Raw genomic sequence first — 26,366 nt, 5'->3', positions numbered from 1 at the left:
TGTGTGTATGGGCTTTAGTACACACAGATGTAAAAACTGATGATAATGCTGCCTTTTGTATAAGTGACAGAAATGCATTAGCATGATCAGGGTTACTTAGCAGCCTTATCCATGACAGATTAATCATGCTTTTAGTTATAATTAATAAGTGACTGATAGGTACATACAGTACATTTAAAAAAACCCTGTTCCTCTCCTACATAGACTTTAAATCTGAAGGGCTGAGAAGTTCTTTTCTGAGGCAAGCAAGAACACAAAGAATAGAGGAAACAGGAGAAACAGTCTCCACAGCAGCAGAAACACTTTTTTTTATTATAATTTTTTTTGGTCCTTATCAACTTTTCTCATTTGAGCAGAACACTTTTGAGCTGATTGCTATCACTATCTTGGGCCAAAGGGCTTTAAACTAACTTTTTAACTACATTTTCTGCAAGGACAGCATCTCTTCCAGGCCTTGGCAGAAGACACGGAGAGTTGTGAGACAGGGGTTTACTGGCAAAGGCTGTAAAAAGACTGGACACAAGCACCACAGGTCTGCTGGTTCTTGCAAAGGCAGGGAACAGCTGTGTGTCATGAAACCAAGAATGGTCCAGTGCTTTGAGCATCCAAGGAAGACCCAAAAGAGGGACGCCTCACTCCACTGCTAATTCCTTGGGTGAAACAGAGCATGTAGTTTGCTCTCCCAAATGCACACCTCCTGGAGATGTGTTTCCTTCCCGTTGATTTCAACAAGACTTCTGAGGAGCTGTTGATCTGAGCTTCAGCTAACCCATCTGTAAAGTGGGTGATATTAGATGCCTACGTAACACGGACACTGTCAGGGTAAATGCATTAACGACTGTCAAATGCTCAGTTACGACCATAATAGGAGTGATAGAAGTAAGGCAATAGATCATTGGAACTGATTTTACATAGAAACATATGGTACAGAGGAGGATAAACAAGTGTATACGGAGTTTGCTGACAGGTGTGAGCCAAATGTTAGGAACTGCTTTCCAAACCAAGCAACAGTCAGCCTCCGATCTGTTATCCCCAGCTTTTCCTCCTGGGGCTGATGCACAAAATGGGGAAAGGATGGACAGAGCAGCAGTACAGTTGAGATTTTTCAGGTGAAAAGCAAAGCATTTGCTTACAAATGTTTTTTGGTTTTGTTTTTGTTTTTTTTTAAGGTAATTTCCTTTCAGCAGTGCAGAAGTATGAAAGTACCGAGGCAACAACTTTCTTAGCAATGATAAATCAGGCTCCTTGCCTTCTTACTTGCTAGCTAGAAGACCTCGGTGTTTGGTAAAAGCAGGTGACCACACTTGAAAATTATTAATTACTAATTGAGTGGCTCAAAAAAAAAAGAATTATGCAACAAAATACACATTCAGCAAATATGAGAGCTTTTTTAGCTCTCTGAAGTATTTCTTTTAATTGCAAATCTCTTTGCTATTCAGATATGCTCTACAGTCAGCACAAGGGAATAACAAGGGAGGAGTCAACCCACTCAAGCTGGAAGGAGCAGCTGCACAAGCAGTGAAAACAAGGGCCCACAATCCCACTTGAACTCACTAGGGTGTTTTCTGTGCTTTGAAAAGGAACTCCTTCCTCTGTCCTGACTCTTTCAGACCCTCCATGCCTATAACCTCATAGTGCCTTCATCTGTTCTCCCTGCACTTCTGTCCCTTGAATGTTTCTTCCATCTTTCTTCTTATTTCTTCTGTACATCTCCTCTTTTTGACTTCCACATCGCACTCCAACAATTCCCCTTGCAAACTGCAAGAAAAACTAAATAGCAGTCAGGAAAATAAGCTGCCATTAAATATCTCCATGCTACATTATACCTGTACAGGATGAGGAGCAGCTGAGGGAACTGGGGGTGTTCAGCCTGGAGAGGAGGAGGCTGAGGGGGGACCTTATCGCTCTCTACAGCTGCCTGACAGGAGGCTGTAGACAGGTGGGGGTCAGTCTCTTCTCCCAGTGACAAGGGATAGGACAAGAAGAAATGGCTTCAAGTTGCACCAGGGGAGATTTAGATTGGATATTAGGAAAAATTTCTTCCCTGAAAGTGTTGTCAAGAATTGGAAGAGGCTGTTGAGGGAAGTGGTTGAGTCACCATCCCTGGAGGTATTTAAAATACATGTAGCTGTGGTGCTTAGGGACATGGTTTAGTGCTGGACTTGGCAGTCCTGGGTTAATGGCTGGACTCAATGATCTTAAGGTCTTTTCCAACCTAAACAGTTCGTTGATTCTGTGATTCTAATTTAGAACCAATTTTCTAGAGACATACCATAGGGTGTAGGATTTCAATCTCTTGCATTTCTAAAGTCTGGTCTTGTTAGAATACGTGTACAGCTAGAGCCAGGTTGTCGGTTGTGGTGATGTCACCACTACAGGACCTTTTTCTCCAGCCTTCATGAGAACCACACAGCTCAGAATAGTGCTGCAACTGTCATTCCATTAACCCAATGCTCTGCCCAGGTATTCCTCTCTGTTCATACCCTCCTCCAATTCCTTTGTTCTCTGTCACATCAGATGAACTGCTGGTCTCTGTTTTCAAGGCTGTTCTCTGCCCATCCCCAAGTCATTCCTTATTCATTATCAAGGAACTCACTCACCCCTCCAATAAGTTCATTATATGTATCTCTATCGTACATCTGTTTGGCATTCACACAAGTCCCTCCATACCCCTCCTAGCTGGGCATTGTTCACCCTACACATCCACAGATTCAGTCACTGTTCTTCCCTTCAACATGACACTTACAAAAAACAGTAAACCGAAACCTTCACTTAGTGGGTGGACTATTGCCATCCCACTATATGTTTGCCTAGTTCTCTTCCCATCTGTTTGTATCTATCTGTTGTCCCTTGTCCTGTGTGTATATTATAATCTCTGGCATTAAGTGATTGCCTAATTGTGCTGGTCTGTGCAGTGCTTGTCATATTCTTAGCCTCTGACTGTGAGTCTTAGATATTAAAGCCACAGGTGATAGCAACTGCTTTACTTACAATCATCTGACATGCCAACAGCATCAGACAGTCAGACAACCCTACGCTGATCTTGTTGCTTCAGTTACTCTTTTGCTTGCTATCACACAGGACTAAATTCTTGCAGCAAAGAGACAAAACCTCCAGGGCTGGGGATGTGTGCATGTGTATTTGTGTGTGTGTACATGCACTCTGCTAAAAGTAATCCAAATCAAGCATAAAGTCACATAGGGAATGGAGACACTCTCATTTACAGATACTTTACATACATGCATACTTCCAAGCAGGTGCAGAAGAAACTCTCCTACGCATCAGCTTCAGAGCCCAGTGAAAATGTCACAGATTCTGCCTAATCAAGGCAAATGTCTTCATGCTGTTCAGCAACATCAGCTGCCATGGACTCCTCTGCAGGATGCTAAAATAACCTCTTCTGCTTCAGTGGCAGGATGGAGCTGGGAGCTTTAGGAAATGCCAGACTCTGGCTTATCTGAAGATCTAACAATAAAATGTTCTTTATCACATTGCTTATCAGTAAAGTGTTAAATTGGAAAACATGTATGGAGCAATCTGTTAAAGAATATATTAGAACCCAAAATCTACACATCCTAATTTTCATGCCACCAATGTCCCATTCTCTAAGCCAACTGTATGGACACTTTCAGTACCTGTGGACTTCATATGCTCACTTTCATGCCAGTCCCTTCTTTTACTCAAAAAAAACCCCACAAACAAACAAAAAACCAAACAAAAAAAACCCCACCCTTAACATTATGTCAAAAATGATTTTGTTGGAAAATACTTTAACAAGAGGAAATTTGATTTTCACTCCCAGGAGATGTCAAAATAAAAGCTTCTTATTTTTACTCTGTTTTTGAAACAGAACATTTTCATTTTCTCTTTAAATGTCATCTCAGTTTTTTTAAACCAAAAAATGGCACGAGAAAAACCAAGTTGTTCTCTTGTTTTGAAATGTTGACAGGAAACAAGAACTTTTTTTAGCAGTTAAGAACTATTTGCTTCAAGAATTTGGAACATTTGGAGAGAAAATATTCAAAAAGAAACATTATAAATTCTTGTAAGGCAATACTAGGTTTCCAGACTTGTTTAATACATGAAATAACAGTCATTCCTTATCCTGCACTGTCTCCAATGGGAGAAAACACAGAGAAAGCATGAGGCCAAGGAATTATTTTCCACATTTGGTGTATGGAAACTTAGAGACAACAAAACAAGTGACTTAAACACAGCTGAGATGCAGATTGTAATAAAATGATATATCAACTAATAATAAAGCGGTGTAAAAATGGAGGAATCGCTGCAAAAACAGTAAGTGCATGATTAATTTTCTTCCTTGATATGGGCACAGCAAGACTCTTACTGCTTTCTGTTTGCAAAAAAATGATGACACAGCCTAAAAGCTATATTTTTCTGGAGCTGAATGCACTATGGCTTGGAGCCACATGAAATCTGTTAGACAAAGGTAGTTCAGGAGGTTGCAATTAGCAATATACCTCCTCCCACAGTAAGAGTATAACCCACAGTAATTCTGTATTGTGTCAGCTCAGGATCTTACAGTCTGTGCCCAGCACTGTATCCTCCCAAACACCTGTGTAAAGGCAGCAGGTGAGGTAAAGTCACCTCCACAATTGCCCCTGGTACAAAGGTGAAACACAGTTAAAGTTCTTCCACTCAGTGAAACCATGGACATCACTGAGCTACTGCTGTGCCCAGGGGTAAGCAAGTACAGCTTTTATGAGCGAAGCCCCTGGAATTTCCTCCTGACCTAGGGATGTTTTGCACCATTTCCAGAATAGAGCTGAGATGGTGTTTGGCAGGACAGCCCCTAATGCTCCCAAATACTACCTTACCTCCTAAAAGCTTTTGCACTTTCTTGATATATCCTTTGATATCTGACAGCTGGGTGAAATCTCATTGAAGCTGGTGGGTGTTACAGTCATTTCTTACTCAGGATACATGTTCATAACCTCTAGGTTGCCTTTTAGAATTAAACGTCTGGATTATAAAGTGTTACTGCAGGAAGAAAAAAAAAAAAAAAGAACTGAGTTCATGGTGTGGCAGACATTGGAGTGGTGGGATGGAATCAGTGGGAGCTGGATGGTTTCAGTGGGACTGTACGCATATGTTGAACACATGCAATATGGATAAGGAGGGGAAAAAACACTTCAGAGGCAGACAGGGATGGCAGCAGGAAGCCAAGGACAGCCGGAGAAGCACTTAAATGTGATCATTGTGGAGCAGCAGCACAATATCCAAAGAAGTCCTGATAAACCATTTTGTCTGTAGTGCGATGAGTAGAGCGGCACACTGTGTAGGAGATTACCCTGGTCCTCCCCTCGCAGAGAGCTCCCCTGTCCCATGGCACCTGGGTGAGTGAGGGCATCAGCACTGCAGCTGATGACCTGCTCACACCTGGCTACCTGACTCCACGTAGCCCTGCATCAGAGCCACAGCCGGTGGAGCTGCCGGCTTCTCCCTCGAAGGAACCCCACCTTCAGCTTTGTTTAAGCTGTGCTTTTCTTGAACTGCATTGCACACATCTCCTTTTGAGCCCCACTTATAGTCAGTAAGAATGTAGTCAGTTACAGTCTAGTGACCAGCTCAGATGCAAGTATCTCTGCTGAGGCACACTTCTGTCTCTTGATCAGATGAGTCCGCTCAAAAGATTTCTTTATATCTCTGTATAACACTTGGCACAGAGGGTTTGTTTAAACTCAAGTTCAGAAATTACCATAATGCCAGCAGCCACAATACGTGTAATGCTTAAGGTGTACGACCCATTACTTGTATGTGTAACAACACCGGGCCTGGAAAAGTTACGTCCCCACCTCCCAAGCTGCTGGGGCAATTAATTACATTTTTGGAATGCATCCTGGGTGGCAGTTGCCTCTTCTCCCTGTCTTGAGTGTATTACATGACTCCTACTGGGAAGAGAGCCCTGATCAGCATACACACCCACATCCCACCAGCAGGCTCCAGCTCTCACCCTTCTCTGATGCTTAACAAAATCACCACATTACCAGCAGCTGCTATGCTGGAAGCCACCATGTCACAGAAACCAGCTGTTTTACCAGGAGGGGCAATAGAGGAAGAAAACTGCTTTCCAGCAGAGCGCTTCATATGAGGGTGGTCAAGAATTACTTTGGTCACAAGCTTTATGGGCACATGCAAACTCCTACAACGAGCATGAGGTACAGAGCAGATCAGTACTGAAGGGGTGGGAAACTCAAGCACAGAAAATTTTAGAAATGAAAGCAGGGAAGGATTCATTTCAATTTTGCTTCCCATTAGGGGTGTCTACAAAAGTGCAGGAGGACACACACTCCCTCTGTTACCACAAGCCCTCAGCTGGCCCTGAACCAGAGTTTCTAACCTTCTCCTCTTAACCTCTCAGTCTTAGTAGCATGTTAACCAGAGCTACTCAGCTTGTTTGATGGAGCTGACTCACTCGAAGTGGGCTCAGTATGTGGGTAGAGTGAGTTCACATCTACTGCAAAATACCACATAAATATATCCACGGAAAACAGAGTGTAAGTGGGGTGTTGCCGAGAAACACAGATCCCCAGTATCTCTCATTTGATATCCCTGTGTCTGGGGCTGAAAGGCAAATCATACACCAAGATACTGGAGCTGGACTCCAACATCTATTTCAGTAAGCCTGGGCAATTCCTGCTACTGCAATTGCAAAGCACCCAAAGAAAGGTAGGAACAGCTCCGGAGGGTCACACCACAGGTCTGTCTAGCCTATACCATGGCTAGAGTGGTGGCCAGAAGCCAAAGCAAAGGAGTATAGGTTTAGAGCAACCCTCCTCCAGAAGACCTCCCTGCTTTGCCCATTGGACAGACAGGGGCTGAGTCTATATAGTACACTTGAGGTTGCATATGGGTCTAAAGTAACCCACTCTCTTAAATAAGTCCTCTGGCAATCCAAAAATACACCATACAGGATCAGTGGCAGAAATAAGGACAATGAACAGGCTCTGAAGATAAATGTTCTTTTTTATCAATTAACCATACATAAAATCTATAGTGCTGCTGATCACCTTGATTGACGGGAACAGCAACAAGAAGGTTAAACAGACATCTTCTGGATTACATGTGAAATACAGTAGCTGGCCATCTCACCCACCATGTATTCTTTAGGCTAGATGTTTGTAATGACCCATTCTGCTCTCAAAAATCAGTAATATAGGAGGTTCAGTTCAAATAGTTCCATTTAAAGTGCATGTTTCATATCACTCTTACTGCAAGATTTTAGTTCAGCCAACGCAGTTACAGAATGGATCACTTTGTACACTACATATTATGCAAGCAATTAGTATTTTTTTTAAAAGGAAAGGTTACTTTGTCCTGAAACTTTGCAAGAACCACATGGTTAGTCTTCACCTAGTCTCTTAATGCTGGAGGAGGAGAAAGCTCTCTGTGACACAGCGATCAAGACAAGCTCTGATGCAGACAGCTAGCACAGTGTTGAATTTCCTTCCTGCAGCTCTTCTGCAATAATAGCTGATGTAACTGTTCAAATTGTAAAAAATCACAGGAAAACATGGTACTTTTCTCACCCACATGTAGCTACCTTCTATTCATCAAAAGAAATTATCACTTTGCTACCGTAGATGTGATTTATATATTACATGCCCTTGTGAACTTCAATAACGACAATCTTTCAGTCTCAAAAGAATTGAATTACAGAGCACAGGAGTGAGTTACATAGAGTCAGTCCAGCTACCTCCACAGCAGTCCATTTTAATCTGCTTGTTATCTTTGTCTTCAGGGGAAATTAGTTATTAAACTTTGGAGCAGCTGGCATTTGTACTATCGCTTACTTCAAGTGATGTTTTTCTGTAGCTGCAAACCATGGCAAAGATGAACCCGAGAAAGTTAACATGGGATATACATTCCAGAAAATGTTAACTTATTTCTTCCCATGCAACACATAGTTGCATTTATATTTCCTTATTTACAAAGCACAAAGGACAGCATCGTGTATTTTCTATATCTCAGGTTTTGCAGTGTTGGACACAATTGGAGACCTAAATCTGAATGAGAAACAAATGTTTCTAGCCAAACATTGCCCTAGTTTGACAGCAAGAGGTGAAACAATACACATGATGACAGCTGTTTTAAGGAATAAGAATTTCTCTTCTCCACTCAAGAAGAGTCACTGCCGACTTTCATTGGTGTAAAACAGAGTCTGGCTTCACTAAGAAAAGTGATAGAGTTTAGATCCAGTATCTGACCGAATCTCAGTCCAGGTAAGCCTCACCTAAACTCCTAGTTTCTTTCCAGCAGAGGTGGAGAATAAGCTTCTGCAGGAGTTTGCTTGCTTTGTCAATAACAGGGTTACAATGAGGCATTACCTAGTCCTGCACTAGAGAATACTGACATTCCTCTGCAGATTCCTACACTATTTCCAACACACGGCTCCTGCCTCTAGCATTGTGAGCAATGTGTCATGCTCAGCTTATCCATTATCTCCCTCTCCAGTAGGAATAAAGCTCTTTATGTTGTAATCCATCAGCAACTGATCAAATGTAAGCTGGTCTCAGCACTTGTTGGTTCATTCTACCTAATTTTCTGAGAAGGCAGAAAATAAGAATATTTCTGTGAGGTTCATCGACTGGGAAAGTGCCCAGCATGTTAGGCTTTGTGGTACCGGAGCCATGCCCCAGACTTATATGCAATGGGGTGAAGCCCCAAGTAGCTATATGGGTTTCCTGGGAAGAGTTAGGCATTTTGCAATGTGACTCCAAGAAATCGGCACAGCAAATGTGGAATAGAAATACAGGACTTCCGCAGCTCTCTCTGAGAGAGGAGCAGCATTTAGGTCTACACCACCAGCAGCAGTGTCTCCTCAGGGTTGTTTTATCTGAATCCTCTGCAGGACTAGGACGCCTGAGCAGCTGTTTTCTCCCAACAGAGGCTTGAGGAGCTGCTGCCTTTGTTATTCTAGAAGAGAAACACTTGGAGCACTACGTTATTGGAGCAATGACTGGAAGCTATGTAGCCCTCTGCACCCAAATGAGCATGTTAAGCAGCAATGAGAGATCCAGCTGCATCTTCTCCAAATGGCTATGGATACTCAAATTGGTTTTACAGTCCCAGTTCGTGCAGTGCCATAAATGAGAACAAAGGAGATGGAAGGAAGTACAGATGTCTGTAGTGGGATGGGAAAGCAGAGCAGTGCCAAGATCCTCAGGCACCACATGGCTCCCCAGCTCTGGTGGTACTTTGTAACGGGTGGGAAGGTGTCAGTATTGTGCACGTTGTTACGCCTTATCCAGAGAACGGTCCTTTAGGAGGCAGCCTGCAGCCAATATCAATCTGGCTGGATACGTAAAGAGCTTCATGTTATCTGCACGTTGCCCCTCAGTGTTGCAGGTGGTCTATTCCACCGTGGTCCACTAAAACAAACAAACTTTGCTTCAGAAGTAACCAAAGGGAGTTGGAGTAAAAGGAAACAATACAGTAGGCCAGATCTTTCCTGAAAATGAATTTTCATATTTCAGAGACATATGATTGATCTATATGGGAATATATGCTTCAAGAAAAAAATCAGAAGCACAACACTATAAAGAGGAACAGCTCCACTGGGCTAAAAACATGTCTTTTTTTTTGTCTGTTTTGTTCAAGCCTGTGTTTAAAGTGTTAGGGGTTGACAAATCTAGAAGCCCAAACTGCCATAGCTCTGCATTCTTGGGTCCAACCAGTAGTGAGGTTGAGCATGTATTCCCTGTAGATGTATACACACAGAGTAGTTATATATGTGTATGTGCTTGATCAGCTACACAGATCAACATAAGAAATACAGCACTCACACAAATTCCAGCAGCACTAACAACTTCATCCTCTTGCCTTCTTCAGATGACCAGGATGAAAGCCTGTTATGGAAAATAGGCATACATATATACAGATATATACATACACAGTCTAGATTCCCTAGTAGCTGGCCTTAGACACCCAGTCTACCCATTAACTGCCCCTGGATCCCCTGATCTCCCAGTTGCCGCACTCACAAGCAGACACACATGCACAAACATGTCTCTCTGGCAGCTGGTCTGGAGAACTGGCAGGGAAGTAATTTGACAGTGGTACTGCAAGGGTTTGTGGAAGAGGCACTGTGCCCAAGGATGCTTGCTGCGTGCTTCAAATTGATGGTGGAAGGCTGGATGTTCCCCAGCTCCTGAGGCCAGACACAGAGTGAGAACTGGAACCCAGGGCAGTATGCAGCAGTGATTCAAAGTCAGGGAGACATAGCCTCAGAGACCTTGGATGGGTTTCTCACAGTAATTGAGGGAAGCGTCTTAATTTTTAATCAGACACTTGCATTATGACCAGTGTGATTTGTTTACAACTTTCCTGAGAGTCTCTGTAGTGTCTTTAGCCAACTTAAAACACGAAGAAAAAGCAAAAGGACACTGCAATATAACCGCATACATTGGCAAACAGTACAGTGCCTTGACTTTACAACCTCAGCATCAGCAGCTCTTCCAGGGCTAAAGCACCGATGTTTCTCCCAAATGCTTGGGATGGGAATTACCTGAGGTGACTTTGTAATACCGGCTACCTAGTGCCAACTTTTAAAGTGATGACTACTGTGTAATCACAGTCCTTGGACTAGCATTTCAGCTTCCCTCAATTTGTTTCCTTTTCCCTTTATTTCCAAATTCAAATACATGTTCCTTGCCAGATTTCTTCTACACAATGTCAGATCTCATGATACTGAAACAAATTGTATAAATGACCTCTAAGCATCAATGTTCTGTTTTCCTTCTGCCATGGTCAGTCTAATCTAGCCTCAGTCTCACAACTGTAGAATGAAAGTCTCTGTGTCAAATCTGGCACAAACTAGTCCATGGCTTCAGATTAGGATGAGATAAATTTATTAGTGGCTTACAAAGTTGCCTTTTAGTAGCTGAACCGTTAGTATGGTGTGCGGGCTTAGCTGAGGCATGGATTTATGAGGCTACTGAGAAACAAAAGGCACAGTTTCACTCTTGCTTTCAGTCAGCTTAACAAGGCACATAGGTTAACCAGAAGAAACAGTTCTGCTCACCAATTAATGCTACTCAGAGGTGCTCACCTCTGTTCCTCCCTTGTGCTGGTACTGGCCATCACGCAGAAGCATAATGAATAGGTCCGTGACTTTATTTCACCTCAGCTATCCCAGAACAAATGAAAACAAATGAGATGTGTTGTTTTTGGGGTTTTTTTGAACCAAAGCAGTTCCTTAATCTTGGTTGTGGCATGGTTGTACAAATGCTTACAAGGGAAGTGAGGACAGGAAGGTAGGAGGCAGAAGGAAAGCAAGATTGTGTCCTCTGTAGCGGTATGGACCCAGAGTGACCTCAAATCTTCACCATAAGGGGACTGCAGTCCTCCCACTGGGGACACCTGCAGTGTCACTCATGTTCCTGGTTGTGTGGCAGACGAATTCATATAGGGGTACTGAATCCTTTTCTTTCCCCATCCCCTCTCTCCAGCTGTCCTTAATTGCAAGGTAAAACACACTGGATTAAATTTCTCCAGGGAAATTTTCCTGAAGGGCCAGTTAGGTGTACACTATGTGTCAGTGTCTCTGTGGTGGCTCAATATGAGGAGATCTTTAATAACAGATATTTAAGGTCTAGTTTCTCCTCTTCCATTGTAATTGCTTAAGTGTAGCTCTGCTTACAACTGTGGAGGCACACTGTTGGGAAATGGCTCTTAGGAAAGATGCTTTCCAAAATGATAAAGAAAATGCCTACTTTTATTTTGTTACTATACTTTTTTTAGGTTTCAAGATTTCTTTCCTGTGAGCAGCATCTTTCAGAGTACACAACACTATCTGGAGCAGTATGAAGTTATCCAGCCTATATTCAGTGGTGCTCTTACACTCTGCCTGGTATTTCCCACTGGCAACATAAACTCATTTATTTCTTGACTCATCCTTTCATTAGCTATAATACCATTGCATATATTATTCATAGAATAATATGAATTCAGAAATATATATTGGTGGCCTTTTTTTAATCATCCTCAAATCAATCTTCTTTTTCCCCCCACTCTTTAAACCAAGGATTTTATTTTCAAATTAATTTTCCACTAAGGTTCATTTCATTTCACTTCGTATAATCTGGTATGTATGGAGCAGAACAAGGAAAATATTCAAATCTATTTATATGCAATTAAATGGAAGTGATATATCCATGTCTTTTGCAGATGGCTTTAATTTTCTCTGTAAAAGCACCTTACCACACTAAAACTCTTTGTGAAAGCAAACTATATTTCCCCTGAGTGAAAATTTTAACTATCAAAGCATCAACATACCAGATGGAAATCTATTACTTTTTACCACTTATCAACCCTTTAGACCTATCAGTGCTGGTACACACAAGTATTAAGCTCATTAACAGTCAGAGAGATCTGTATACAGATATATAGCAAAAAAAATTAAATTAAATAAAATTGAGACTCCAAGCTTTGCAATGGTATAACCTAACTCCAGAAGTATCATAGTCTGATAGGCACAAAAAGGCCCCAGAGGTGACGTCCCACTCTACCACAGCATGTCTAGTATGAACTCAGGCAAGTCGTTTTTACCCTGTGCCTATTTTGTCTAAAGTAAAATGGGGCCTCTAACACTTTCTAAAATTTCTCAAATATGTAAGAAGAATATTCTTTCCCTTTATGACTTTTTGGGAATCCTTTTGACCAGATAACCTGCCTAAGCTATTTCTGCATCAAGTATGCAGCATCTGATTGAATCAGAGGGTTTAACTGATAGTGATATTATCATGTCCTTAGATCAGTTTTGTCAATATTTAAATACCAACACTGAGCCTTATTTTAGCCCAAATTTGTCTAAACCCAACCTATTCTACAATATAAAAATTACATTTCTTACCACAAAAATAGTCTTTGCATAGACTGTTGATCATCATAATCTAGTCATTCTAAAACCTTAATTATTTTCTTTAATAATACACCCACTACAAAATAATTTCTCCCTTGGAAGTGCAATATAGACATACCGAGCCTCTTTGAGTTCTAAATGTGAGACAGGGCACCTTTCAAAATCCAAGTTATTCTCTTACCTTTCTCGGTTCCTTAGCCTCATACTTGGGACTGCACTTTGGGCACTGATTTCTTCAAGTGAAGTAAGAAGTCTCCCAGATACAAACAGTCTTTGCTCTAATCTAAATAGAATTAATTTTTGATCTGTCCAAGGCCTTTAAATAAAAGCTACCTCTTCCAAGTCACTTTTGCTTGCCACTGAAAAAATACAAAGGGCATTAGGGCTATCAGGAGACTAAACTCCGTTTCATTTAGTTCATTTTCACATTTTAGATTTCTGTTTCTTAAACCCTAATTGCCTGTGACCCTTCTAGGTAAGAGTTGCCACCCTGGAAGATTTATGGTTTATTACTGCTAGATCCCAGATTCCCGATGACTTTTGATTAGCTTTTTTCTATCCTTTATCCCGCCTTGTCTTCTTCACCATGTTCGTATCCCATCTGTTCTCTTCAGCTGTGCCAACATCTCCCAAATGACGGCAGTCTAGCTGGGATCGCAATGCTAAAAAAGTCTCTGTCTCTGGAAAATATCACTCCTACCTATACAAATAACTAATTATCTGCTTGCCCTCTTTGCCTGCATGTTGAGGAAGAAAGTAACCAGCCGGACCGCTGTAGGAGTCAGACAGATTTCCCTCTCACCGAACTTCTCCTCAGTACTTTTTTTGAATAGAAGAAACACGAAGAATGGATATCACAGAACCCCAATCTGAGTCTTTAGCTCTCTTTTTGTTGCCTTTAATCTCATTATGTCAAGAAAGGAAGGCAATGTGGAACAAAATGCCCCTTCAGATGTCTTTTAATTCATATTCCTGCTTTGTTAGGCTCTCAGGGCCAGGGGAGGACACAGAAGTTAATACGAAGAGAACATGATCGCAGTGGCTTGCCCAGATAACCAACAATTTATGGAGCTGATGTCTGCTGCTCTGCCTCAAACCTGGCTTTTCTACCAGGAACTTTGTCAGCCCACGAAGGGACCAACTAATTGCATCAGCATTTTGTCTCTCTGCGTGTAGCTTTAAGTCTACAGCCCTAAGAAAACAAGGATGTATTTTCAAGGTACTAAGAGGAAATAACTTACAACACAGCTTTTTTTAAGGGAAGAAAAGAAAAAAATCTGTAAACAGTAAGTGAATCAACATCTGATGATGGAAGCACTGATTTCTCTCTGTCACAGAAACCAAATGCCTGTTAGCAAATAAAGCAACTGTGTCTGTAGACCAAGGCACACAAAAGAACTGTGAGATGATCCATCATAGCTGTTAAGATGTGTTCTCTTTGCCTACAGGAAAGGATAGCACTGCATGAAGGAGAGCACATTTGATGCTGCCCTAAAGGTAGCCAGGAATGGAGAAAGCACCTTATTTGAGGAAAAAAAAAGTATCCCACAATGTGTAATTCAGTGGTCACAGTACTCTGAAACAAAATAATGTGTGCTTATTTTCTCCAGGTATGCCCTTTTTTGTCCCAAGTCTTTTCAGTTAAGAGAAGTTCCCAAGAATAAGAGCACTGTGCCAATGTCACTACCTGGCTGATAGCAAAAGCCATAGGCGACTTCAGGATTTCAGCTGCCCTTAAAACTCCATGAAGGGAGTTAACAGCCTCAACTTGGGAGTCATAAAATGTAACTCTCTGATATGAAATGGCTTATGGTGCCCAACAAGAACTATTTGTACATCACAGCAAAGGTATAGCTGTTGTACCTTCGTGGATTTTCTCCCCAGCCAGATGCAGTTGGGAGGGTTTTTTTTTCCACTCAGCTGGGAAATCTTTCTTGAAAGGTAAGGGTAAGGTTCCTTCTTTCATAACTTCTTACAAAATATGAGTAAGGCAGGGAAATGGCAGTGCCCCCCTTTTAAAAGGAGAAATACAAATAGTTGACAATGTAAATAATACTACTGACATACTAAATCTGACAGGTTTTTCAGCCAAAAGAAGAAAAAAATGAAGATCTTCATGAAAATACAAAGCATCATGCATTATCTTGCCAAGAAAATATTAGTGTTGTGATTTCATCTTACTGAACAAGCTGGGAACAAACCTTGAAGTGGAAAGAATAAACAAAACTTCAACCAATTGCTTTATTAGCAAGCAGAATATGATCATAATCTTTCAAAGTGTCCAAAAATAAAAGCCAAGATAAGTGCACAGGGCCAGCTATTCTAAAGGGAGTAATGGGAAGTGTGACTCTTAAACCTTGACGGATGTTTCTGAGATTTCTGCAGTGGCATATAGATATGTTAGATGAAACAGATCTCAGTAAAGATTATATGATTTTATGCTGGCTGAAGGAGACAACTGTTCATAAATAACTCAGTGAATTGTGCCATTTATCTTGTGCATCAGTACAACTCATCATATCAGTAATTAGAGGCATACGATTGTGTCTAAATCTAAAGATCAGCTGCAAGGGCAGACAATTCAATACTCCTGCTGCTTCTACGAAAAGCTTGATATCTAATGTGGGAACCACACTGCAAATGAAGGAATCCAAAAGTACATATGTTCATTTCCATGGAAATGCTTTGCATTTGCGTTCTGCTGGAAAGATTACTGGCCTAAGGATTCTTCTTGAAACTGCTTAAGAAATGGCAACATTTAAGTCACCCAGAGAGGATGCTGCATTTCAGGGCATGTTACATGAAGCTATTTCAGCCAAATGACAACTCTAGCTCTGAACCTTGTGCTCATCAGCCCTCCGGATTTTCAGAACATGGCTGCTCAGCATTTTCTAAAACTCAGGCCCCAAGAAGTACCTCAGATCAAGCATTCAAATGTTTGGGTGTGGATCATCACCAGATTTTGAAAAGCTGATCCAAGTCCTGTTTCTGCCTTCTTCTTGAAATATTACCATGTTCCCATAACCGAAGTATCTCTGTACCTCTAACATCTGTCCTGTGCTGCAGAGAAGAGCTATCTCAGCTGTCACCTACAACTGCTAGGAAAACAAGGCACTGAGAGTCAGGGTCCCCTGCCCAAGACACAGGTAAAAGCCAGGCTGGGAAAGTATTGAAGTCCAGCACCCCCATCACCACCTCAAGATAAAATAATGCCCCCGTTTCCTTTATATTCTATGCCTTTTTTAATGATTATTGAATTTGGCGATGCATTCCCCACAGTTGTAATCTGATTACAGTTTCTGTTCAAACTTTCTTGTAATAACTGCAGCTGGAGTCTTGATATCATTGTTTACATTTACCTATCTGAAAGCTTCAGCTAAATGTTATTCTGACAGGAATTTTTCTAGACAGGGTTGATGAAATTAACTGAAGAAGAGAGCCACAAAGAAGATTTTAATCAAGATTAATATCTGCATTGTTAAGGGGTCGACAAAGTGTATGAACATAGTGATGTTTTCATCTATTTAATCTTTTGATCTTAAAAAAAGAACCAAGGCTTTGGTCCTTCCTCTATTTTGATGAGTGTGAGAGGGATTTAATTTGGTGGGGTAAACAGAGTGTTTCTCAGCATTTCTGCCCAAAGACAAGAGGTAAAAATCTACCAACAGAATCCTCGGATACTCTGCAGATATCTGGATACTGCTAAGTACTTGCATTTAGGGTCTGCGTTTCTGAGGTAACTTGAGTCCCTGAACAGCTGGTTATTAATCAGAACAAGGAAGAGAAGTCTGTTTCCTCCTGTCAGTGGCCAGTGTCAGGAAGGAGCAGCTGTTGAGCCAAGACCTCCATTAATGTACAATCTACAGGTCTCTTTAGACTAGTTCCATCCCTCTTAACTGATAAATGAATCCACTGATCCCTGCCCGAGCTTGATGCCGATAATCCCCTCTTACCAATATTATCTGATAGACCATAGGGTCCTCTTTCTTCATGCATAAGATACCTGTGTCTGCTCCCCCTGCAGCATCTTGCTCCCTCCCCTGTTTCCAGCCTGGCACATCCAGGTGTTTGCTGACAAGCCATGGTCACTGCGTAAAGATCAGGGCATCAGGGCAAGGATTGGAGGACTGAAAGAATGTGAAGAGTTGAGTAGAAAAAGCTCAGGCACAAAGGGGGAGAACTGAGAATGTTTTGGAAAATTGTAAATTTTGCTTTCCAAACACATCCGGTAGTTGATTTGAAAATGTCAATACAACCTCTTACCATACTGCAGCCCTTAAGATTTCTGCCTCCAAGTTACAGAACAGACATACAGCCCTGTGCTGACAGACAGCTAAAGGGAGAAACTTTGACAGAGAATATGGAAAGAGGCAGCTGAGGTCAGAGGTGTGGGTAACAGCTTGTATTGGGTTTACGGGGCAAGGTTCTGGTAGCAAGGGGGCTGCAGGGGTGGTCAGAAGGTAGCAGACGCTGTCCCTATGTTGAATGGAGCCTCTTCCAGCAGGCTTCCAGGCAGACCCACCGCTGGCCAAAGCTGAGCCCATCAGTGACATTGGTAGTGCCTCTGTGATAACATATTTAAGAAAGGGTAAAAAAAGAGCTGCACAACAGCAGCTGGGAGAGAGAACTGATAATATGTTAAACAACTATGCAGACACCAAGGTCAGTGAAGAAGCTGTGGCTGGAGAAAGACTCTTTCCTGACAGCTGACTTGCTTTGTCAAGTTTCTGGACTTATATAGCTTACCTCTTCTTCCTCAGAGGCGTCCACCCCCATGGTGATGTCAAACCAGCCATGGTATAGCCATGATTCAATGCAGGCATGAAAATGATTGGTAAGAAAACAGAGGAAGGGGAACAAGACTAAGAAGCTGGCAACAAGACCAATCACAACCAGCTATAAATGCTTCTGAGGGTGCTGAGGAAGGATTGAAGTCTTTAATCCTTTTCTTTCTATCACTCACAGCCATGTGAATTACTGAGCAGAAATTGCAGTCAGGTCACAGCGAGACAGTGAATTGCATTTATGGAATTTAAAAGCATATTCAGCCTCTCTGCAGCACTGCAGGTCTTTGCTGTTTGTAGGCTTGCACAGGAACTCAGCACTGAAGTAGCTAACCCCAAATGATTTGGAAAGCATTACATGCACACAAACAAAAGTCATTACATGCCACTCTATCCCCAAGGTTCACAAAAAATAGCATCAACACTTTTTTTTTAATGTTCAGGGAGAAAATTTCTGTCAAACTCCACCGTTAATTGGCATACTATTTCTTTTACAGCATTTTTGAGCAATGGTTAAGAAGACACAGGCCCATGCTAGAAGTTTACCCAGCAGCCAACGCACCCATTGGGCACAATCGAGAAAATTACATGGTGCCCTTTATCCCCCTTTACAGAAACGGAGAATTTTTTAAACCCTCAAGAGAGCTGGGGTATGACTATGACTATCTGCAAGAACCAGGTAACGTTCCTATTTTGGGTAATTGTCAAATTTGTTGCCTACAACCTGGAATATGCCTATAAAATTAGAAGATAATAAAAAATCCTTTTATTCCAGATTTTTCCCTGAATCTGTTCCCAAATTGTAACTGCTTGTTTTCACTTTCCTGGTCTGATGTAGTCAGCATGATACATTAGAAAAGTTCCAACCAAGTTCAGTCACTGACATCAATGCTACCTTTCCTAGTCTATTAAGAGCAGAATCTGACCCAAATGCTCAGCTCATGATCAGAACTGGTGAGAAAAAGTGCTGCATTTCAAGTCTGCCATTTGCCCAGCTCATCTGTTACAGTGGAACAGAAATGGGAACCAGCAGGATTTTCAGATTTCTGGACGCAGTTTAAAGGAGGGCAGATAAGCTCTCTTTCTGGTTTACAAATTAAATCTGATCCCTTAAATACCCAGAGTAAAATTCACTGTGGTATCAGAGGCCAACACAAAGTCTGTGCAGCACTTAAAAGAGTGATCCATTGACTTTGTGCTTGCCCTATGGTTATTTGTGTGAACACACTTTAATAATTTAATCTTTAATACAATAATATAATAATTTAATAATCATTTATTCATTAATACAAGTAGAAACCATCACTAAACAGTGCAAATGAATTTTGAACTGTTTAGTAATGGTTTCTACTTGTATTGCAGTTCACAGGTAGTTTTGACTTGGGCATCTTGGGCATCCTCAGGTACAGGGAGGGCAGAGGCCCTTGGGGCTGTGGTTGATGGTGAACCTCAGGTAAACCAGGTCTCATGCACATAGTAGTGGACCTCATAGTTTCCCCTGAGTAGTACCAGTTTCCTTAATGTATAAGGGAAGGGTTAAATTCTGCTAAAGATAAAATGTTGCCTGGAACTGAGGATTGCTCAGATAACTTTGGCCCAATCCGTTATAAAACTGGGCCATTGGGATGACCAGACATGTCTCATGTTCAATGCTGCCAAAAGCTACCCAGGATGTGGGATGCAGTTATCCTTGCAAAGTACTGGCCACTGAACATGTAGGTTACTGGGCATGTTTGCTTTTCCTGTTTGAGGCAGAAAACATTCTGCGAACATGCCTCTTCAGTTAAAAGGCATTTAAAAGTTGAAAGTCCAATAACTGTATAGCAAAAAGCACCAGGGGCGTTTTAGCAGTGCTAACATTCTCATAGCTTGATTTTTGTCTTTATCAAAACAATATCAAAACAGGGCATCCCTGTTTTTCTGACAGACTTTGTTACTAACAGGGTTGTATGGTTTCTGCACACTTGATAAACTGTCTAATCATGCATTTAGCTTGTTTGTTCACATCTCATGTAAGATCTAGCTTGTGATTTACAGTCATTCAGAAAACTTGATTTTGACTATTTTATGAGTAATGAAAGGAATCTGCAACTCTCCAGCATAATTGTCTAAGGCCATTTTAGTACCATAACCCAGAAAGAGAAGTGAGTATTTCTCCTAACACACCATAAATGACTTGGCCAACCCCAGACAGAAAATAATCTAACAAATGCTCTAAATATATTCTCAAAATTATTATTTTAGTCTTATTAGTAGCATTTTTGCCTTTTTGTTCAAGTAGGCAGGTGGGCGTAGGTCTTTTTTTCTAGATAACTAGTGACAGGACAAAAGGAAAGAGCCTCAAGCTGCTCCAGGGGAGGTTATAGATTGGACATTAAGAAATTTTTTTTCACTGAAAGGATGGTGAAGCATTGGAACAGGCTGCCCAGGGAAGTGGTAGAATCACCATCCCTGGAGGTATTTAAAAAACACATAGATGAGGTGCTTAGCAACATGGTTTAGTAACGGACTTGGCAGTCCTGGGTTAACAGTTGGACTTGATGATCTCAGAGGTCTTTTCCAACCTAAAGGACTATGTGATTCTAAGTTGTCATAATTTCATTCCTGCTCAAGCCTAGAAATATTTATACATACTTTTAATGAAAGACATTAGATTCCTAAACTAGAAACATATGTTTCTATTCCTAGAAACATACCACTCAGAAGTGCCAAATACCTTGATTTTTAGAAATACTGATTCCTGAACTGGTACTGCAACAGGAAGCAAATGGTTAATTATTTACCCTTCAACAATTCACTTCTGTTGCTTCCTGGTCTCTTCCCTTTTCCCAGAGGAGCACAAAGTCTTCAGAAAATGAAATTCTTATTAAATTCTGCCCATGTTTTTAACACAAAGATGAGGAAAGTAATTCCTTAATTATTTTGAAAGATCAACACAAAGAGTGAAATTCAACCTCGTTTAGAAAGCCCAGATAATCATCGGATGTTGCTCAATTTGTTAATCTCACTGAGAAGAGAGTTTAAGTTATTCCTTATCTGGAGAGAAGAACAGGTTCCAAATGGAAAGTGGTTGGGATCTCAAAATGCAGATATGGATTTTCTCGGTACTCTCCTGTTTATACTCAGGCTCTTCTCCAGATAGGAATGCTGGATTCCTCTTCTGAGGAACATAGGAGTAAACAGAAACTTTTTGGTAGAGGGGCTGAAGCAAGAAAGCCTGCTGACACTCCCTGAAGGCTCCCATGTACTCAAAGAAAAAGTGAAAGTTTGTGACTGGCAGACAGAAGTTTCTAGACAAATAGGAAAAAGTCACAGATATTTTTTTTTAAATACACAAACCATGGCAGTAAAGATGTGGGTGGTCGGAAGAGGCAGCATTTCTGCAGATCTTCCAAATGAGGAGGAAGAGGAAAGGCATAGGAAGAGGATAGGCCATAGTGAGGAATGAGCACACAAGACCTGGCTCCATCCCATTCTCAGGACCTGGCTTGTTTGCTTTTAAAGAAAGTAGGTGGAGGAAAGCAGAAAGGGCAGCAGTTCTGAGTTACAGCACCAGCGACCTGGTAGAGATCAAGCAGGGCTACATAGACCATGACAACACTGGTTACAAGAAATAAAACTCGGGAATAATCTGATGACAAAACAGCATTTCAATGCTAAATTATATTATTGCTGTTCCCTTGAGGAAAAGCTGATACCTGGAGCCCTGCATTCCACTGAAAAGTAAATCAGTGTGCTACAGTATATAATTTTAATTGCAGCTTCATTTATTTTTATATGTACAACAGCCCTGAAGCAGAAGTGGTCACAAACAGTGTGCCTGGAAATCCATCCCTCAGGAATCAAAGACACATGTCAGAGTCTAGTTACTGGGGATCTGATGTGAGCAGAAACTGGAGCAGACACCCAGCTTTCCTTGACATGAGAACCGTGAACTGTAAAACTACCACAACCCATATGGCTTACTGAAAATGAACATTTGTTAGCATCAATAAAAAAGATTTGGAAGAATAATGGCACCACCTAGCAATAGCTGTCAAAACAATTTTCTACAGCAAGAGCTATCCCAAGCACTTACATTTCAGGGCTTGGACTAAATCTTTTCTATTTCTTTTTTTCTTCCAGAAATGGAAACAGATAAATTTGCAGACACAGCCTTGACTTTTCCCCAGAAATTCTCCCCCTCTCATTGGGAACTATTTGGCGACCACTACCTGAGTAGCTGGGTGATTCACAGTTTTTGTTGGAAAGCAGGCTACGCAGCTCTAAACTCAGGGTTCTAACCACGGGCTGCAAATTTTGGACACCTTAACTAAGGAATTAGGACACTCAGGGCAAAGCAAGGGATAAGAGCATGGTGATTACAACATAGAAAGCCAGGTTGCTCATGCATGTGTTGCAGGAGGGGAGCTCAGATCCAGAGTCAGGCTGCAGCTCATTTCTATTTCTGGCTCTTCAGAAATTTCGTTGCAAAATCACATTCCAGGCAAGTAGAAAATATGGCAGCTGGCAAATATGATACCAGCATGGAGGGACTCTGCTGAGTCTCCCAGCTCAGGAGCACACACTATTGGCCGTAATGTGAAAGGGTGATGTTATACATGTAAGAGCCTATGGCAAAATAGTGACATGAACAATAAAATGTGGATGCTGGGACAATAGAAGGCAATTAAACGTGACAATTAAATTAGATCCATTTGCACGTTTCCCAGGAGAGAGGTTACATGGCAGCTGAAAACATCGTAATACCTATGACAGTTTAGGATGATGTCTATCTGTGCTTGCTATTCATCCCTCACATTCATTCTGATCATTTACCCTATGACTAATAACAAACCAGATTCAGTTAGTGATTCTTTGCAGACATTGAAATCTGAAGTTGCTGTCTCCATCAGGGGTTATATGGATTAAAGAAAACCCTGGAATGTCTGGAACAGGAAGAACTTGAAGTGTTTATCTTTTTCTCTGCTTTTGAAGGAAAAACTTGTAGTGCAAAGTGCTACAAAACAGAACGTAGTATATTTTCCCAAACAGATGGGGGATAGCAGATGATCACCTGTTTCTATTAAAATGTATTGCTTACAGGAGTTTTGATGATTATATAAAATCACGATCATCAAGATAGATATAGATCATGGTTTCTTTTAAAGTAAAAGTTAAAGTGCTTCTTGTCAAAATGCATCTAACTTGTCTTGTTAGGAAGTCTATTAAATAATATAGTGTAATTAAAAAATCTAATTTTAAATTAAGATTTTTATTTAATTAAATTAAAATTAATTTAATTCTTAATTAAATTCTCAAATAATTGAGAAATGCTGACTTAGGAAGTGGTTTACATTTCTGAATTAAATAAAATATGAGAAGAGAGCATTTTGGCCCCTGGTACTCTTCAGGCAGAGGTAAGGGGGTGTAGATTAAGGTTGACTAAAACAGAAGGAGAAAACCAAAGAAAACAGGATGCAAAAATATATTCCTCAGAAAAAATATTATTATGAGCAGGTGTTTTGATGGTTATATAATGATGTTTCATGGAGGAACAGAAATACGGATTTTAAAACTGGTTGGTTTTTTGTTTGTTTGTTTTTTCTTATTTTTTCCTGGGAACCATTTAGGGGTAGGAAACTATGTTTTGATGAGTTATTAACACCCTAGTGTGGTAATATCAGGTATCCTATAGTCAAATCTCACCTCTTTTCTGAGAAATTTATACAAGTAAACTGTGAAAGACTGCTTATGAATTGCAAGTGTTAACTGAGGTTGTCAAACAAAAAGTAAACAGCATTGCTTTATAAATACACCCAGGAATATTTGATTCATCTCCCCTCAGTACCCCAAAATAATCAATTTTTTGCCACATAGCCCACTCTGTGGATATTCCGTCATTGCCAGTGAGTGGGCAGGACTCCACAGCAATGTTACTATGCAGAAGTAAGAGGCTGATCAACTTCAGCACTGAAAAATTAATTAAAAACCTGTTGTCAGCCATGCAGAAATGGTCTGATTCTCACTGTTTCTAGAGACAACCACATGATGAAGGGTGGGATGTAGTTTCCTGATTTACCCACCCTGGGCTGAAAACAGAACTGAAAGGGAGCAGCTTGAGTTTACACCAATAGATACTGTAACTCTACCATAAACAACCCACTACCACCCATTGCATGGCATCTCTTGCAGTCCAAAGGTAGAGGACTATGGCTGACAGACTTGTCCAGACTTCCTCTTACTGTTGTCAGAAGACAAGATTACAAAAGACTTTCCAAGCTGCAATAATGAGGACACTGATGAAACCTGTGGGAGCTGTGAACTTCCCATCACTGAAAAGACAAATAATCCTGCCTTAAAACAGACCGAGGGACTCCATAACTTGAATCCCTCCCAGCTCATCTTCGTAGATTTGATTGTGGAAGTCTCACTGGTATTTCCTTTGACCACCCAGAGAGACACAATCAGTGAACCATGCACATACAAGAAACTGCAGAAACCAAACAGAAAGAACTTACTCACCAGGATAAGAAAATATTTGCAAGCTTGATCTAATAAGACATGTGTGTGCTGCCTCAAGGTTTGCTTCAAAATCTAATGTCCACTAACTACCCATGTTAGAGGTAGAAAAGCATGTCAAATGGAATAGCAAGTCTGCAAACATATCAGTGGGGCTATGGCAATAGATAAATGATAGAAAGTTTATTTTGTTTATTTCTTGGTTGGCCAGAATTTTTACTTCTAAATTGTGGGATCAACCCTGGAAAGACTTTGCCACCCTATAGTTTACATAGAAGGAATATCTAAAATACAGAAATATTCTTTCAAAATTTTTTTTTAATATTATGTGGGTTTTTTCCATCCTTGGGTTCTGTTATATTAATAATGTAGTTTGGTGTTAGCACAAAAGGAAGATCTCAGGATGCTCATTAATAGATTGTCCATGGCATATTTCTTCTTCAATCATTGTGAAAAGTCCACGTTATTACCCTAAATACAGGAGACACACATTGCTTCACCTTAAAATTACACTGTTGTGGTTTCATACCTTCTCAATGACATCCAGCAACCAACACAAAATGGACTGCCTGGTATTTTTAAATTACATTTTAAAAGAATGATCTGATGTATTAAGAGTAAGAAATTATCTGTTGCTGTTACCAAGACCTAACACTCTTTGAGAAGAAAGAGTATGTCAAGAGTTGAATGCTAAGGCCATGGCTGAGGTTAATCACTGCTGTTTTCCTATCAGAAAGAGCAAGCTGAGAAGATACAGTCGGTTAGTCACTAATGGGAGGGAAGGTATCAAACACCAGCCTGGTCTGGCTTCCTCTTGCTTTGTCATGAAGCTATTGACTAAACGGGGCAGTTTTAATCAATGTTCATGGCAGCTTTCAGGGAGGATTATCATTTCACTCTAAACAGTGGTGTAAAAGGAATGGAATTGGCATTGGCTAATGTCTCCCACAAAGTAGCTGTCTCACACCCAACACCACCACCACTTCCTTGACACTCTCCTAGGTAGTCATTAGCAAACATAGTTGCTGCACTCTTGGACCTTGCACAATTAGAGATTAAAGAATTATGGTAACAGAATACCTGAAATCCAAGGTTGCATGATTTGGGCTGAGCAGCCAGTCCAGTCATAGATTTACTGTTGTGTTAGAGCCACAGATTAACAGATTATAAGCACGTCCTGGGGTCCTCCTCCTTCGACACCCAAGAGTTGTCAAGGCAAATTTAGGATAGCGATGCCAAACGCCTTTTGTGTGGAAAAAAGACACAGACTGTAGATGCCGGGAGGTGGCTTTTGGCTTTGAGCTAATTACAGAAGCTGTACAGACTGAGGCTGAAAGCAAGAGAAGGGCATGTTTGACTGATAATTGGGGTATAATAATATAGAGTAATCCCTTCTGAAAAGGCCTGCTGTGAAATGTGACATTTCATCATCTCAAAGTCATGTTATGTTCTACTGGGAAGAAGATAGCTCAGACCCCCCAAATAATATTGATGGAGGAATGAGATGGTTCAAGGACAAAGTACAAATTTAAGACATCACTTAGAAAATCCTCATATCCAAGATAAATTCTGTGAAGAAGAGAACTTTGTGATAATTCTCTTTTCCATAACATTAAAACAGTATCAAGTTCCTGTTATGTATCTTTTTCTTATAAGATAAAATTTTCTTTTATCATATGCATACTCCAGTTTAAATAGCCAGATTATTTCTAATTCAGACATTTGCTATGCAAACATTTAAAAGTTGATCTAAAAAACATTGCAGTCACAAAGTCATGTGCACAAAGGTAAGAAATGCCAGCATTAAAGTCAACCATATAGCCATAATTCACCCTCCACCTCTATACATATGCATTATCCTTAATTGCACACTATTTTTCCCCAGACCCCCACCTCATTCATTACACAGTGCAGACAACATTCATTAAGAGCCAGATGTCCAATCCTTTTTACTTTTGATTTTCATTTTCTCAGTCAAGTAATGTGTAGCCTAGTGTATGATTTATTGCACACTTTTAATACGCTACCCTAAAGTTGTTTCCTCTAACACTTTTCTTTGGTGTTGATCACTGCAGCAGCTGAGTCCTGCAGAGATATCAATTTATAGTCATAATACAAAGGATTCAGTGAGTGGTATTGCCCTCATTTGACAGATGAGAAACGAAATATTGAAAAGATAATGTACCTCATACCCAGCG

General features: G+C 40.7%; 1 protein-coding gene across 1 annotated transcript in view; it reads left to right on the top strand.

Moving 5' to 3' along the window:
- TYR (tyrosinase) overlaps window positions 1-26,366 on the top strand; it is a 49,243-nt gene that overhangs the window by 21,039 nt on the left and 1,838 nt on the right. Inside the window, exon 4 of the mRNA XM_005232200.3 lies at window positions 18,165-18,346. Coding sequence (XP_005232257.1) covers window positions 18,165-18,346 — 182 coding nt within the window. The remainder of the gene's footprint in view (window positions 1-18,164; window positions 18,347-26,366) is intronic.

This window comes from Falco peregrinus, chromosome 4 (genome assembly GCF_023634155.1).
Source record: "Falco peregrinus isolate bFalPer1 chromosome 4, bFalPer1.pri, whole genome shotgun sequence".
In the NCBI taxonomy this organism is placed as follows: domain Eukaryota; kingdom Metazoa; phylum Chordata; class Aves; order Falconiformes; family Falconidae; genus Falco; species Falco peregrinus.
Note: the sequence above shows the minus strand (reverse complement) of the source record. Positions and strands in the feature narration are given on the sequence as shown.